The sequence below is a fragment of the Armigeres subalbatus genome, chromosome 3 (assembly GCF_024139115.2).
Source record: "Armigeres subalbatus isolate Guangzhou_Male chromosome 3, GZ_Asu_2, whole genome shotgun sequence".
Taxonomy (NCBI): domain Eukaryota; kingdom Metazoa; phylum Arthropoda; class Insecta; order Diptera; family Culicidae; genus Armigeres; species Armigeres subalbatus.
The window spans coordinates 28,289,850-28,307,641 of NC_085141.1; the positions used below are offsets into that span (position 1 = coordinate 28,289,850).

The 17,792-nt window shown below is 42.0% G+C and overlaps 1 protein-coding gene across 1 annotated transcript in view; it reads right to left on the reverse strand.

The window, feature by feature from the left end:
* The window catches only part of LOC134221546 (uncharacterized), a 187,399-nt gene that overhangs the window by 76,176 nt on the left and 93,431 nt on the right, over positions 1-17,792 (reverse strand). The window contains exon 2 of the mRNA XM_062700740.1: positions 11,658-13,147. Coding sequence (XP_062556724.1) covers positions 11,658-13,147 — 1,490 coding nt within the window. The remainder of the gene's footprint in view (positions 1-11,657; positions 13,148-17,792) is intronic.

The following is a 17,792-nucleotide window of genomic DNA, read 5'->3' on the forward strand; positions in this document are numbered from 1 at the left end:
GGGTATAAACCTCATTTTGAGAAGAGAAATTTTGTCTACCAGCAGCGATGTTTGCATACGTAGGTACATTCGAAAAATGGAATTTACTGAAGTGCTTGCTTTCCGTTGACGAGCGGTGAAATTTGTTTGTGAATTGTGGTGGGTATGAATTGCTCGAACGGTAATCGGTTTCGAAATTTGAGCGTTTGAAAAATTTCTACCCGTCGAATCTGGGATCCGATTGGAATTTCCGTCATCAATTTTGCACGGGAATTCAAAACTTTTTGCGTGAGGGCATTCCCAGAAATTAGATTTATGATTGCCCCCACAGGTTGCGCACTTAAATTTATTGGAATCTTCTCTCACAGGACATGCATCCTTCGCGTGAGAGGTACCACCACACATCATGCATTTAGCCTCCATGTGACAATGTTTGGTTCCATGACCCCACTTTTGGCACTTACGGCACTGGGTAGGGTTTTGGAAATTTCCCCAGGCCTGCGGAAATGTTCCCATGTAACACGGACATGAGACATAATACAGGCCTTTTCCAAACTTTTCATATTATTTAGTTCACTTTTGTTAAAATGAACTAAATAAAATTCTTGAGAAATGCCCTCTGGGAAGTACCAGAATGGGATTTCTTTTTCATCTTAATTACTTGAACTGGTGAAAATCCAAGTAATTGAAAAATTTCAATTTTAATCTCATCCAGTGATTTGTCATCACTGGGAGACCTTTCAAGACGACTTTGAACAATCGCTCAGTTTTGTCGTCGTATGTGAAGAATTTATGGCGCTTCTCAGTTAAATAGTGAAGAAGACGTTTGCGATCGTCAAAGGATCCCGGCAAAACGCGGCAGTCACCCTTCCTAGCAATCTGAAATGAAACCTTGATCCCCTGAAGGTTACTCAAAATCTCATTCCGGAAGCCAGAAAACTCGGCAACAGATACCACAATTGGCGGAATCCTTTGCTTTTTCGCATGAATCGAATCGCCTGGGCTAGAGGTAGATTCGATTTGCTCAATATCATCATTAATCAAATCGAACTGATTGCTCAGTTCGATAGGAGAAAAATTATTTCCGACATTAGAGTTTGAAGGAATATCTGAATTCTCCAGCTTCCTTCTATTTTTTCCGCGCTTGGGCAGGACGGTCTTGAAACCTTGTTTCTTTGAAGGAAGTGGAGAATTCAGAGACTCCCCCTTCCTCTTGTTTTTATTAATGCTCATGGCTGAGCGTGGAGACGTGACCTTCTAAGAGGTTTTTTCCCAGAACGGTGTCCCTGCAGGATTACCACCGCTTGTCGGAATTTTACTTCCGCAAACGGGTCCAACGTAAAACGAAGGCACGGGTCCTTGCAAAGATCGTAACGGGATCAGTGGGTACAAATAGCGCTAAGAAGCACCGTTGAAATTAAAATAGCTTCGGGTAGTATTAAAAACTTCCTTCCGCAAAGAGAGAAAGAACCGCACAGCACGAAAGCACGATGCGGTCAGATTTTAAAAGTCTTCAACCATTTTGTATCAGCACCATTCTGATAGGTAATCGTGAATATCTGGAATAAAAATCAACTAGGCTTGAAGAGTGCTAGCAAGTCACCTTTAGTTTAACTTTCTGGGCTGGTCACTAATAGGAGTAATAAGTTTAGTTTTTCGAAGCAACGTCCTTTTAGCAAATTTAAAGAAAAACTACGAGCAAATCAAAAGCATCGGCTCTTCAGTCCAACCAACTACCTCCATTTCATATATAAGGTGGAGAATCTACCACGAGATGTACTATTTCAACTTCTTGAGCAGAGTTGGTAAAATATCAAATTCTCAAATCTCATCGGCGATTCAAAACATGCGTGAGTCAAACCCCATCAGAATCATGGCCTAGAGAATCGCTCATGATTCGAATCGAGATTTGCATTTGCATTTGCAGATTCATTGTTGAATGCATTGAATTAACTTTTTTTGCTCATAAATCCATATGTAAACAAAACATACGCCTCGATTGCGTTTTGACGCTTTTTAGAGCAAAATCATTTTTCGGCGAGTGAGCAGCAATGCGATTCTGTCGGAGAAACTCAAGCGCGAAGCTCTTTCTACAGAATCGCAAACGAGTTAGCTCGTGGGTAAAGCCTCGATGGTCGAGATTTGAGCATGATTCTACCAACACTGTTCTTGAGTAGCAGTGGCGCCGGGAGTGGGTAAGACAAGTAGGACATGTCCTACGCATGAAATTTCCTGGGTGGGGCAGTCAAGACATTTTAGACCATTTTAGATATATACTTCTCTAGTCTCAGGCAGTGAAGTTGAATGATTAGTGCTTGATGGATCATGTACTTATAGAACGCATCGTTTATGCCATATAATAGGCCACTGGAGTGTCTGGAGTACACTAAATTCGGTTGCTCGGGATAGGAACTTTTGCTTTTCAAATGCCAAATACTGCAACACAGAGGAGCGACATCCAATTTTTTTACTATGGATTTTGACAGGTTTGCCTGTTCGTTCTTTTTTGGGGGATAAATTTATCCCCCAGTGTCAAATCACCCCAATACTGATTTATTTTGCAATAGTATGTGCGTGAATTTTGAATGTTTACGTTTTTACAGGAGAATATGATGCAAAACGCCCATCCCAAGACGTCGAGGACCCAAGGAGTGTACATTAATCTTCTTAGCAAAGTCACTCCCAACGATTTCGTCAATCATTTTTCCCCCTGAATGTGAAACGGTTGGTACGGCTGTCCTCGTTTCTTCCTTTCGTAGATTCAAAACTCTTCGTTGATCATGTTATTTATTACTAAATAATATGATTGCCGGGATGTTTTGGATTTTCTCCCAAATTCAAGCCTGCACGGTGGGCCTGGCCGTTTTAATACTTGTGTCATATTTATGATATGCTGCAAATATTAATGCAGACAAGAAAATGCTCGGGAATACAGCCGACATTTCCAGGATGCTTTTCAATACTGGCTGTGCATGTGCTAAGACAAGACAAGACAAGACAAGAGAATATGATGCAAAACGCCCATACCACTCAATAATGCAACATGATACAATCATAAGAAAATAGAGAAAAATTTAACGAATTATCAATTAAAACAATTTTACACTCGATTCCATGCTTCAAACTTAAGAATGTTCAACTTATTTGCTCAATTATTTAGAATGCTAGTTGCACAAGGTACTGTCTATGCATTTGTTCGTTTTATATCATTTTCACCCTCGCAATTGTTTATGTTGCATTCGCAGTGCACTCGTATTGGTGATTCAGAAAAGATGTGACAAAGATGGCGTAGCTTGTCATCCCCGTGCTGCAACACTGCAACTTGCACCGCACTCTAGATCGATTCATGTACAATTCTCGCTTAACTTTTCAAAAGGACCTAAGTAACATTTTTTCATGAATTAATTTGAATAGCGCAATCAACAGAACAACATAAAACCTTTTAATTGCAGTATACTCAAATTAATTCATGATAAAAATGTTACTTAGGTCTTTTTGAAAAGTTAAGCGAGAATTGTACAATCGTTTTGAATTTCTTCACAACTCACCTACTTTTTTGCATTTTGATGATTTCTAAATTTCAACAAAAATTTCATTCATTCCTTTTGAAACATAAAAGCACAGCTGATATCAAAACGAATCGATTAGTTAGAAAATCATGCAAATTGGTCCATCCGTTCATGATAAGGCCTCAATGGAAATGCAAACTCATTTTATACCTATATACTGCCGTAATCTGGAAAAGTGACGTAACAGCCATTTTACAACATGCATGTTTTCTATTTTTCTGCTAAAGAGCTCGATGAGTAGTACTCGTTATCAACATTTTTGGAAAATGGCGTATACGTCACTTTTTTAGATTACGGCAGGATAGAAAAAAAGAAGATGTGCATCGATTTCTCAACACCAGAGCTGTTGCCCAAATCGGCATTTTCCCTATATGACCTACCCACGACTTGGAACGTAGATGCGCCTCTTTTGAGTAGTATAGTATGCAAGCATAGAAAGCCGGCATTGAAAATCAATGAAAGCATTATCAAGGCTTTTCCCTGTAGGGAGAACAGTGCAAAACGCCGCAGATGCCTCTTTCAAGAGGCTCGGAGGATTCCTGGCAGAAGATTCGGTTGCCTCCTTTCAAGAGTTTTGGAAACCTCTTTTCAAAAGGGCCCGAAAGCCTCCTTTCAAGAGGCTCGGAGTTCTTCTTTCAAGAGGCTCGGCACCCTCCTTTTAAGAGGCTTGGAAGCCTCCTTTAAGAGGCTCGGAAGTCTTCTTTTAGGTGGCTTGGAAGCCTACTTTCTGAGGACTCCTTACATGAGGCTCGGAAGCCTCCTTTCAAGAGGCTCGGAAGTCTCCTTTCAAGAGGCTTGGAAGCCTCCTTTCTAAAGGCTTGGACGTCTCTTTTTAAAAGGCTTGGAAGCCTCCTTTCAAGTGGCCCGGAAACCTCCTTTCAAAAGGCTCGGAAGCCTCCCTTTAAGAGGCCTGGAAGCCTCCTTTTCAAGAGGCCAGGAGGCCCGAAAGCTTAATTTCAAGAAGCCCGTAATTATCATTGCAAGAGGCTTTTTCAAGATGCTCGGAAGTCACCTTTTAAGCGGCTAGGCAGCCACATTTCAAAAGGATCGGAAGCCTACTTTCAATAGGTTTGGATCGTTCCTTTCAAAAGGCTCGTATGCCTTCTTTCAAGAGGTTCGTAAACCTCTATTCAAGTGGTTAGAAAGTTTCAAGCTTGGGATCCTTCTTTTGAAAGGCACGGAAGCCCCCTATCAAGTGGCAAGTCTTCCTTCAAGGCTCGGAATTCATCTTACAAGAGGTTGGGAATTCTTTTTCAAGATTCTTAGAACCGTCCTATCAAAGTGCTCAGAAGTGGAAGTGCTTGTAAGTGGCTCTCAAGCATCCATTCAAAAGGGTCGAAAGTCTCCTTTTAAGAGGCTCGGAAGCCTCCTTCCAAGAGGCTCAGAAGGCCTCCATAGTCATTAATGTCATGATCATGATTGATCTATGAATTTACGGAGTAATGAAAATTTCAGCCAACTTTTTGGTGGGCCATATATGCCGTTAGTTTTCAGGTCCATTTTTCATATATGTTATGAGTTAAGTTTATTTTCATTTACAGCAACAAAATAGGGGGTACCTCATTTAATGCAGTTTGAAGGGGTACCTCTCAAGAAAAAGGTTGAGAACTGTTTTAAGGAATGCTTGAAGGAATTTCTGGAGGAATCTCTAAATGAATTTCTGGAGGCATTCTTGAAAGAAATTCTCAAGGTATTTACAAAATCGTGTTTAGAGGATTTCCAGAAGGACTTCCTATATGATTTTTTTTAAATAACAGTTGAATGAGTTTTTCAAGAAGTTTATGGAGGAATTTTCAAAGGAACTCCAGAAGGAAATTCCCAAGGAATTCCAGAAGGAATTTTTAAAAGAATTCCTGATAATTCAAGGAATTTCCTTAAAGTTTTCCAATAGATGATGAACAATTTCAAAACAATGAAATACAATTGAAATTTCGTTATATTTGACATTGCCTTTTTCTTAAGAGAGAAACCATTATTGTTATCATTATTATTGAATCTTAATAACGCCAGAATTTATGTTGTCCAACCATTACCACTAAGTGATGAACTTCCTGTATCATAATAATAAAAAACCCAGATTAATCAACCTAGCGGTGATGGTGCCTTTCTCGATTCTTTCGAGTGAGTAATTTCTACGCACTTTTGGTATGAAAAAAAAGTATTTTGGCAATGACTTCTGAGCCCATTATCCGATCCGGCCAATTTTCAATATGAAACAATGAGTCGAATGCAACTTGCGAGCAAATCGACTGCTGTGCCTAAAAATGAATGATTTATGAGTTTCTTGTAAAAAAATATATTTCGACCATAACTCATTGGGCCAATTTTCAAAAGGAAATAATGGGACAAGATTCTGCGTCGAATGCAATGCAACATAGTCCGATCCAGCCAATTTTGGATAGGAAACAATGGAACAGAATTCTGCGTCGAATGCAACCTGTTACGAGTAAAGTCGGTTGAGGGTAAGTGCTTTTTTGCACGCTTTTTCAACAATAAGTAGTATTTTGGCCATAACTTCCAAGCCCATAGTCCGATCCGGCCAATTTAATAGGAAACAATGGGACAAGTTTCTCCGTCGAATGCATTGGTCGATTTTCAGACCCCATTCCATCTTAGCACCACGGCCAAAAACAAAACAAAATTGTATTTTAGGTCAATTATTGACCTTTCCCGTCAAAAATTATATCTCGTTTTATTGTCTCAGCCGATTATTTGGCTTATTTAAGGTCAACTGTCCCGAAGATCAGGCCTCATCTGCTACAAACACATATTTTGCCTTTCTCGTACTCTAAGTCCGAGTAAAGGCTATATATTCGCTCCAAAAACAAACTTTTTATCGGAAGCCCGGAGACCCAAAGTGTTATTATGATTCCAGTTGAAAATCGAATTTCGAAGTCGCGAAAACTGATTTTTTTCGTGTTCAACTTATAGCGCATCATTGCGCAACTAGTGCACATTGTTCGCAACCAGATGCGCTATACAGCGCACCAGATGCGCAGTGATGAAACTTGCGACTAATAGGAGAAATTTTGACTCTCGTGAGCTCAAAAATTTGGTTTTGAGCTGCATATATAATATATATCAATCGACTCAGTTCGACAGAATGAGGTGATATCTGTGTGTGTGTATGTGTGTGTATTAGGGAGGTTCAAAAAATCGATTTTGCTCCACAGTGCTCATCTGATTCTTTACCATGTTCTAAGTGTTCTTTGAAAATTTGAGCTCATTTGGATTAAAACTGATTTAGCACAAGCCGATTCAAGTTTGCATGCAAATACGTTTGGGGAAATTTATTCTTCCATTATACTGTTAATGACGTTCTCCCATTAAGCGCAGGTTAAAAGAAAACCTACATAGCTAAAAGGAATACTCAATAGCTTGCAGCCAACGAAAATCGCATGTTGATTAATCACCCCAATAATTAGTAATCGATTTTAAGACAGGTTGCGAATCTTTAGTCATGATCGTTAAACTTCTTTGAGGGCATCACTGAAATGTGCAGTGCAACATAGTAGCCTGATTTTGTGTGCTATCTTTCGCGCCACGAGCAGCAATGTTGCCTGTTGATGAGTTATGCAATTAGCTCCAGAAAACCACGGTATAGATTAAATTCGATTACTAATTATTGGGGTGATTAATGAAAGCAGTTGAGTATTTCGTTTAGCTATATTGGTGTTCTATTAACCTGCGCTTAATGGGGAAGCGTCAATATTGGTATAATGAAAAAATAGTTTCCCCATACTAACTTGCATGCAAACTTGAAACGGCTTGTGCTAAATCAGTTTAATCCAAATGAGCTCAAATTTTCAGAGGTCACTCAGAACATGGTAAAGAATCAGATGAGAGCTGTGGAGCAAAATCGATTTTTTGAACCACCCTAGTGTGTATGTATGTGTGTATGTGTGAGTGCGCGCAAAAAGTCTAGCTCATTTTTTTTTTGTACTCATTAACCGATTTCCTCGCAACAGGTTCGACGCAGAATTCTGTCCCAATATTTCCTATTGAAAATTGGCTGGATCGGACTATAGGCTTAGGGTCTGTCTCATTTGGAGAATTAAACTTAAAAGTGACAGTTCGAAAATTAGCAAATAACCCGGTTATAAGAATGGCTGGTGCTACCCGGCAATTCCAATAAGACATCGATGCAAAATGATTCGATATCTGTCAAAAGTAATCATGCTCTGCGAGCAGGGTTATTCGATAATTATTGAAATGTCACTTTTAAGTTTAATTTCAGTTTAATTCTCCAAATGAGACAGAGCCTTAGAAGTTATGGCCAAGTTAAAAAAGCACATTACAAAATCTCATTTTTCAAGCACTTACCCTCAACCGATTTGCTCGCAACAAGTTGCATTCGACGCAGAATCCCATTGTTTCCTATTGAAAATTGGCCCGATCAGACTATGGGCTCAGAAGTTATGGCCAAAATTTTTTTTTTTTCATACCGAAAGTGCGTTGAAATTACTAGCTCGAAAAAAACGAGAAAGGCACTTCTATCACTAGGTGGATTAATCTGGGTTTTTAAGCCTATAACTGTTTAAAAAAGTTAAAACAAAAACCGAAAAAGTGCTGCGCGTGTGAATCGGCCTGAAAAATTCACCTGCTGTTCGTTGAATATCTCGAAAAACAGAACTTTTTAGATTTTTTGTTTAAAATTTAAAAAATTCTTATAAACTCCGAGATCTCAGCAGTTTTTGTTTTTTTTTTCGAAATAAGCATCGCTGAATTCCAGCAAACATGATTTTTGCCGAGATCTAAGATCGTTTCAGTTGCTGCGATAAGTTACATTTTTTTATAATCTGTAAGAAACCAAATTTGCTGGCTAAGTTCAGTTCTGTAATTTACTGAGCTACAGCGGTGCCCGATTTAGCCGAGATCAAGAAAGAAAAACTTAGTGTGGTGACTTAAATAAGGTACACTGGGGGAAGTGGAAAAAAGGGGTAAGTGTAAAAATCAACTCAAAAATTGGAATTGTACATACTTGACAGTTTTTACCACATCATAACATTGTGCAAGAATATACTTTGATGCCCACACTAATACCACATTAAAATTTGTATAATACATACACTAACACGGTTAACGCTTAAACTGTCATTTTAGGTTTCATGAGAAATTGATTTTCCATTCATAAAATCAAAGCTTATTTGCACCAATTGTCATTTTTCAAGTGAATTTATATCACAGGTGACTATAACAATACAATTATACTAATCCCATTCAATTTGTAGTGGTTTGTATCATGAAAGCAAATAATTAAAGATTTTACACTTACCCTGGTATCAAACACTGCGGGGAAGTGGAAAATGTTCTGATCACGAATTTTTTCCCATGCCTCCAGGGTTTATTTTGGTGGCTGTGAATCTTAATATGTTCCTTCTTTGTTATCATTGCGATTTCAGTGGTGATTGGGCTAATGTAGATCAGAAAAAGCCTGATTAATCCACCTACTGGTATTAATGCATTTCACATGTTTTACATATTGTTTCATATGATATTGATATTTATGAGAAAGAAAAAAATAGCACCGGTAGGTGAATATGTTTCACAATTCACGTTCTTCCACATTTATAGCAAGTTTTGCTGTTGAATGCATTTTTTTTTTGCGACCAAATTGGCTAAGAAAGAATAGGAGATTATTTTGTACGTGTTTTTCGCACACACATACATACAAACACGCACACACAGACATCACCTCAATTCGTTAAACTAAGTTGATTAGTTTATAACCCTGTGAGCCCCATTTTTCCTATAAAAAGTTCATCTTTGAGGAGAACCTATAGATTTTACGTACACTTAATGCTCGAGTATGCAAAACCAGCCCTCGACTAGCTATTACGAGAATTCCTTGGGAACCTATACCGTTAAACTAATGAAATTATTCGACAAAAGCTACTCAGAGCAATTACCGTTTCGATTTTAGTTATATATAACTACTCATCACAATTGAAGGTCAAGGTAACATGGGTTTTCCACTTACCCCATCCCACTGGGTTAAGTGGAAAAACAACTCCTAATTTTCAAATATTTTTCCATAAATTTCAAGCAACCAAAATGGTATGAATTACCGCACAGTTGGTGCAAAATTGACTGTTTTTGATAGTCCATTTTGATTGAATACATTTAGATCATTAAAACTGGTTTTACACTAATTCAAACATGCACTATCGATTTTTCCTTTTCCACTTCCCCCAGTGTACCTTACAATAAAAATCGATTAAAGCGAATAAAAGTTTTTGAAGAGAAAGGTCAATTTACCTCTAAATAAAAAATTAAGAAGTATGCATTTGGCTCATCGTGGTTTTGTCATGCGTCCGGCTGCCGTGGCTGCTGTGCACACTTTTGAGGCTTTTCAGCAAATCCAAAAAAGTGTGAAAAATCAAGCTCTCCCGAAAATTAAATTATTCGCAAATAGTCAACCATAATGCCCACACACTCTTGAGAGTCAACGACTCCGAAAGCGTACTTAGGCGCCTCAACACTGAAACTTGACAAAACACCACAAAATCCTCTCGAGCAACATCTTGATCAACCGGTTCGTCGCGCCCGTCAAGATCACCCTCACTTGACGATTCGTTCTCGACATGACACGACACCCGAAGAAAAGTCTGACAGCGAATGAGGGCAACTCGAACACTTCTTTCTAAAAATATTAACAAATGAGATATTAAATATTTTGCTTTCAAATTTCGTTTAATTCAAATTTGTATGATATGCCATCAATACACGTTTTGATTTTACTATCGCATTCGACATCAGGATAAGTTTAAGACATCATTTTTCTGCCTTTAATTATGATATGTAATCCATTGAATCAAACGATATATTTCTGACTAATCAGATTCAATTATTCTTACAGCATCAAAATAAGTTATCAATTTGCCGCAATGCTTAGCTCGGGCCGTGCAGCCTCTCCGCCTTCAACATCACATCGCGTATCAAACGTGTCATTACCTCCCGAATCTTACCTTCCTGTTCGCCTATCAACCAACCTACAATACCGGCGGTACTCTCGAATCCGGTTTTGGTCCGCACTCGCCTCGCGGCCCGGAACAGAACACAACAAATTGTGTGCCAACAACACCCGACACGATGGCACACATTACGAGATTTTACAACCCCAACTCAGGTTTTTATGTAGGTGGATCGTGGATGTCGGTTCACCCAAATCACTTCGGAAGGTGCTTCAACCGGTGCTGCGACTGGTGGCGGCACCGACCGACGATGACGGCGACGCGTAGACAACCACCGACGATTAATTAATGCTTTCATTGTTCAAACATGGCAGAGGCTCGGGCGGTGTGTAGAATTTTACTCCGCACCCTGACGCGGTTCCTCGCCGTTGGAGCTGCCCGTAAACTAACCGAGTGTTGTCGTGGTTCTAATGACTATATGGGAAGTGGGCAGTCAGGTGAAGCGGTCGCGTGAAGTGGAATATGAAGGTGTAGGATCAACGATATCGAGAGACGCCGCGAGATTTTCCCACACTAGGTCATCTGGTGTTCAAGCATGTGCCTATTTGTGGTACGATGTATGTTGGCTACCGGATCCAGTAGAGTTTTTCAAATGAGGTTATTGATCATTCAAACATTATTTTTGAGAATTTGTTCTGACAAAAATGTATGAGACGTCGCTGGAGTAAATGTCTATTGGTTTATTTGCTTCTTATCTTAAAAATTTAATTTACACATCTATTTTTCCGTAAAAATGTGTTAGTTTTTCTAATATTTTTAAAGGGCCTTGTTCTATGCCCGTGATATTATGTCAGATCTTCTAATACTAAAAAAATACAATTTAAAATCTGTATATATCCAGCTTACACAATTTCCAATAAATTTTGTTTATTTTACTAGAAAAAGATAAATTCAAGGATTTATCAATTAAAGCAAATGCATGGTCTCTGCCACTTTTATGGACCTTAAAATATGTAGAAAGGAATGTTTCGTGTTTTAATTGACAACATGGAACTACAAATATACCAGTTCAATAACAATATGTCTCCGCAATACTCTATAGAGCTCAGGATCGTCAACATCTTTTAGTTGTCCTAAATCACATTAGGACGACAATTTTGTGATAAATAACGTGAACATAACAAAATCCACTCACCTGCACCTTGACTGGCTCCTTCGCACGCTCCCGGGGCGGTGCCTTCTCCGGGCACTTCTCGAAGATGAGCACCCGCTCGGCCACGGAGCCCCGCGACAGGAACGGCCGGATCGGGCTCGGAATGGTCTTCGCCTGGAACTCCTTCTTGTCATCCGAGGCCGCCGGGCGGCCAAAATCTTTCGGCAGTCTTGTGGTTGCGACATTGCGGGTAAAGTTTGTCGACAGCTTGTGCTGTTCATGGATTTGGTGAATGTTGAGGATCGGTATGTGGTTGGGTTTCATCGGAACCCCGTTCCAGTGTTTAACGCCGGCGGCGTTTGGGGCACCGGAGTTGTTGGTGTCGGTGCCAGCGCCAGCGCTGATACCATTCGTACCATTCGTACCGTTGGTACCGTTGGTTGTGCCATTGGTAGAACCGTTGGCTACTACAGTCGACGAAGTGACCATGTCGAGCGGTCGATTGCTACTGTATCCGTAGTCGGGAATGTCCCGATCAGGGAGGGTCGAGGTTATTACCTCCGGAAGTAGATTATCGCTGCTGTTAAGGACAGTTCCCGTTTTCAGTGCGTTGATCAAACGTTCTTCTTCTCGGGAAACTTCATCCATAAGCTCGGCGGTGTTCTTGGAGAGAAAGCCGGTTCCACCGGCGATGCTACTAAGGCCACTGTTACTACTACTGCTGCTACCGGAACTGGTCGAAATTGGCGTGTGATGGTGATTAACTTTATCGGAACTACTTGGACCGCTAGTTTTCACTACACGATTTTTCAGCGGCCAACTAGGAACATGGTTCAGCAAGTGATCCGGTTTAACCGGAGTCTGTGGCTTTTCACGGGGTTTTTCAACGATTGTATCTTTCAGGACGTCTGGAACATTATTGTTGTTCAGAGTACTGAGGTTATTATTGTTGTTGTTGTTGTTCACCTTGCTCGGTGTAGTACTAACTGGCCGAATGTAGTTGGGTTTGTTGATAGGGGATGTGTTCAGGTTCTGTGCACCGTTTTGTTCGAACTTTTGAAGCACACTCTTGATAGCGGACCCAGCGGAAACCGGTCGTCCAGCACCTCGTTTCTGCGCAGCAATCCGAGCCTTGTCTTCGTTCACAAACGAACTGACCAACTGCTCTAGGCTGTTGTTGGATAGTTCGGGTGCTTGCGCTAAAAGTTCAGCAACACCGGAAGCGGATTTCTGGTTTACGGTAGACGATGACGGCAAGGACGGTGACCCCGGTGAAGCGGAAGAGGTAGCGGTAGTTGTCGTAGGGCTCAAGGTTTTGCTAAAAGCATTCTCACCGTCCGCCGTTGGCAGTTGGCAGTTAAGGATTTCAGTTGGCGCTAGGCCACGGGCCTTCCATGTTTGATAGATAGCTTCGGCGTGATCGGAAATCTGTTTCGCGATCGCGTCGAGGTCCTCCTGTTGGTGATTGCTCGACTGACCTTCGGCGAAGTTGTGCACACTCGACGAAGGTGACGAAGCGGAGGACTGCTTCGCTGTGGTTGCCATGGTTCCACAGACAATATGCACACACACACGCGCGCGCGATTATACACAATTTCAGAAGGATTTTCGCACAATTGGATTTTTATTTAGATTCCATTGATTTGTCACGATTTCATTTCACAATGCACATTTTTTAATTATGGAAATAAATTGAAAAGGAAAAATATTAGTGCTTGATTCTGTTACTGACGAATGCGAAGACGATTTGGCAAATAGGCTCATGTGTATTGGTTTAGGTGTTTCACGTTTACTCTGCCCACATTAATCACAACAAACAATAGACGATTAACGAATAGACAGTGGTGCCTTATTGGTCTTCTTCGCTCAGACCAGTCATAATTTAACAATGACACAACTACTGATGCAGCGATGGAAACATTTTTTTCTTACACATCATTATCCACATCCAAGGAGGCTATAAGGGCGGAGCCGCAGCGGTCGCCCCGGTGATTGGTTGATAGAATGGTGCACAATGTGGTACGCACAATGACAAACACACGCACGTGGGCGTTTGCTTGCGAACACGCACGTGATTGTTGCACTGCGCGATTCACGAAATCCAGGCGGCGCAGAATGTGTGTAGTTGTTTGATCGCAGCTAGCTCACGCACACACAAACGCAACACACACTTAGTAGACAACTCTCGTTTTCTTTTCTCTTTTCGTTTTGCACCGGATATTCTTTTTCCTTGTTTTGATCAGCTCATTCTCGATTGTGATAATTTTTTGAACATTTTTTGGTTGAATATTCCATTAATTTTTTTCATTTTGCATTCAAACTTTCATTAGCAGCTACAAATACGCACAAGATATATAGAGTGAGAAAAGGAGAGGAAACACACAAACAAATGAACGAAAATAAGCGACACAAGAATGCTGTTTTGGTATGCTTAGTAAAGGCTAAATCATCCTTGACCCCTCGCCATGCTCGCTGTGCACTCGTGACGAGGGGCCTGCAAAAGTGGGATTAGCGGACGAGTGAGTGAGAACGAGCCGCGCGAGGGTTAGATAACAAACACGCACAAACGGATTCTGTTGATAGGGACTTATTTTTTTGTGTTATTTACACTCGAAAAAATGATGTTTCAATATTCGGTCAGACTGGAACGGTTGCATTACCGATTGTTTTCTTTGGGAAGGGGTATAAATATTTGTCTCTATTGGTTTGGTAACATTGATTCGATAGAGGGTGTTATTTTGCAGATTTTGCATCCATTTGCCGAGGGTTCACTCTTCTAGGGTATCCAGTTGGCGGGAAAAGGTCTTCCTTTGATGCACAAAATTTCAATTTTTCTACAATTGAAGGTGAGAAAGGGGCTAGCACATCACATCAGAGAGAGTGTAGTGTTTGGAAGCGACGAGATGTTGATTCGCACTCACTTATCGAGAACAAATTCTGATAATAGAAATTGAAAGCTTCATTCATCTAGGTGGCGTTCGATTTTTTGATTCCGTTAAACAAGAGAATAAAACACAAGATTTTCTTGGCACTAGGCGGCTAGGATTTGCCTTCTATTCTTTACGATTATTTTTCACTTTTCATTCAAACTTCTTCCTCCCGAGAAGGCGAATCTTTTTGAATCTTCTGTTTTCCTGCACCTACTGCAGCGTGTTCACATACACGAGCTGCCGCCACTTTCTAGAGATTTTTATTTTTAGAACCGCACTTTTCTTCACTGTCGAGGAAAATCGCACCCTATAGAACGAGGTTTTTCTTCGTGGTGGAACGTATTCTTCCCCATCAGCACAAATTCAACATGCCGTGAATATTTTATTTGCAATTTTTTCTTCTTTTCAACAAAAAAATAACGCGTTAAGGTTTCAATTTTTCTTTTTCATATGTTACAAAAAAAACACGGTTTCATAAGTGCCCGCTGCACGGTGCCTCTATCCCGAATCTCGCGATCGGACACTTCGCGAACGATCTCACACACGTCCTACGAGGCGGATGACACTCTCGCAACTGATCGAAACCGTAGTAGGCCGTGGCGCTAGCGCTCCATGGCGGCCCCTTCGTTTTCGTTCACATTCGCTCCCACTCACTCTCTGCCACTTCGAGGATCGCGTGTCGAGAGCAAGCGCAAAGCCTGCTGCGTCGCGACGCGATTAGTCGATTCGATCGACGACGATCGCGCAGAGATTTATCTCCGCACACCAACGCGGTCAATAATAGCAACACTGGGCCTTCTTGTGGCAACTGCGATCGCCAGAAGGCAGCACTAGTGTGGAGTAAGTCTGTCCTAGCTCTAGGGTCGATTATTCATGGGGAAGTAAAGGCTGCTGCGTACCCATCTTCTATCTACGCCGCCGTCGTCGACGACGGACTGACTGCCCGAGGACGTCACGGGTTACGTCGCTAATTAATGGTGCCGCTGGCTACGTGACGCTATCCTCAACCGCACTGTGCTGTGCTTGGCTGCTGGGCCGGCACTCTCCGCGGCTCCGTATATTTAGAACTCTGAAAGCGCAGAAAACAGAAAAGAGAATCGAGATTAGTCTAGTCTAGCGTTTTAGATGGATGGTTGGATGGATGGATAGCGATGATGACTTTCGGTTTCACCGCGGTCCCTAATAAATACTAAGGGATGGGTAATGTGAATTCTACGCTATGCTTTCATGTTTATACATCAACTTCCTCATATTTTCTAGCAGCTAGACTGGCCGGTACGGAGCAGAGCGAGAACGCTTACATGGTTGTGTGGGAAATGTGTATGCAGTAGCCAGTACAATTGGCAGCGCTGGGTAATGATTTGAGTTAATTGAAAATTGTTTTATTTTTCGTTTGCTAACCGTTTCACAAGTTCCCAAGCGAACGCTCTCGGTTTCAGGCCTGTCGGCATGGCATTTTGTGCGATATGGAATTTAAGAGGAGGGGACGATGGCGTAATTACATCGATCTAATTATTTACTTAGCAAGCTGGTATTAAAGCCTGTAATGGTGGACGAGGCAGACGACCCTGTTCTATTGAATGAGCCATAGAATGTTTGTACGGGAAAATGAAAGTTTTGATATTTTCTCTGGTTACTAACTCGCTGTGTATAGCGTTGGTTAATATTTTATTAAGACGCATTTATGAACTCAGCAGCAGATCTATGCGCGTGCCATGTAGCACTACCGCCGCTGTTGTTTTTTTAAGCCACCACTGCAATCGAAAATGAATCGACGATTTTTTTGTCAAGCCTATAGCCAATAGGCTACTGAGTTCCGAACTTTTGTCAAGAAATATTTTGTTTTTGCCTTTCTCGTTCAACAAAGTTGTACCGAAAAACAATATGATTGCTCCAAATAAGAACTTTTGATAGAAGGCCCGGAGACCCATAGTGTTATATACCGATCGACTCAGCTCAACGAACTGAGGTGATGTCTGTATTTTTTTTCTTCCTAAGCAATGGAGGGGGAATCTGCTCAACAGACATCCTGGGTTGTCCAGGAAGTGCGGGGTTAGGGACCACCTCCAACAGCAAACGAGGGAGGCAGGACTACATCCCCGACCCGCTAAACCATTTCCATTGCCGCCAAGCCCATCGTCTCTTCGGTACAACCAGAAAGTAATGCTTCAAAGGTGGGCCATTGCACAACGCACCCTCGAGGTTAGCTACGCAGCTACGCAGTCCTTGTAGCATCGAACATCGTGACTCGCTTTTTCAGAAGAATGGTATCGTGCCAGCGCATTGCCGGCTTTCCAGGTGGCCTTACCACGCCCTATGTCCTCGGAAGGTGGGAAGGGTCGACTTCGCGCCTGCTTCCCTCTGCACGACTGGTATCAAGAATGATGATGCCGCGTGCACCCCAAATTGACCTCTCTGCGATAGAGTCTATTCGCCAACACACAGAGGGACTTGCCGACGCGGTGCCTACGCCTGCCCCAGCCTTGACGAGGACCCCTTTCCGTCCTCGGGCTCGGAATCCGCCCGGTTGACCGACGCCGCGAAAGTGACGATACCATGTTGTTCTTCGCGCGGCCACTTGTTCGATAAAAGGATCGAGTTCGACCACAGGACATGACCACCGGTATGATCCATGAAGCCGACTCCAAACACTTGGACCATCTCTTATTTGCGCCTGAACCAACCATCCTTGAGTCCACACGCCACCTTATGTGTAGCTCCGAGACGATTTGGGCGATAGCCGATAAAACGGCGTTCCAGCCAACTTCATCTTTCCACATCCTCCGAACTAGGTTGTCCGGGGTAGTGTCCAGACCACATGTGGCAAGCATATAGTCACGCATTGCGCGAAAACGTAGGCACACGAACAACACGTGTTCCGCCGTTTCCTCTAAACCTGCGCACACCAAACACTCGGGCAAGGCCGAGCAAGCCAGCTGCGTTACGTGATTTTGCAGCACGCTTAAACGCCGGGCACTTCGAACCCCCCATGGGGTGCTTGATGTTCACAGCTTTACTGGAACAAATCAAACAATTGGGAGGGTTCGTGCAGCATTGTGCCTTATGTCCCTCTAATCCGCAGCGTCGGCAGAGATTGCTTCTGTCAGGGCCTTTGCAGTCCCATTGCCCCGCCCTGGTTCCAGGCACTTAAAGCAAACTTCGGGTTGTTCGTATATGCTCACAGGGCACACCGACCATCCCATTTTGACGCTCCCTAACCTGACTACCTTGGAGGCGTCCGCTGCAG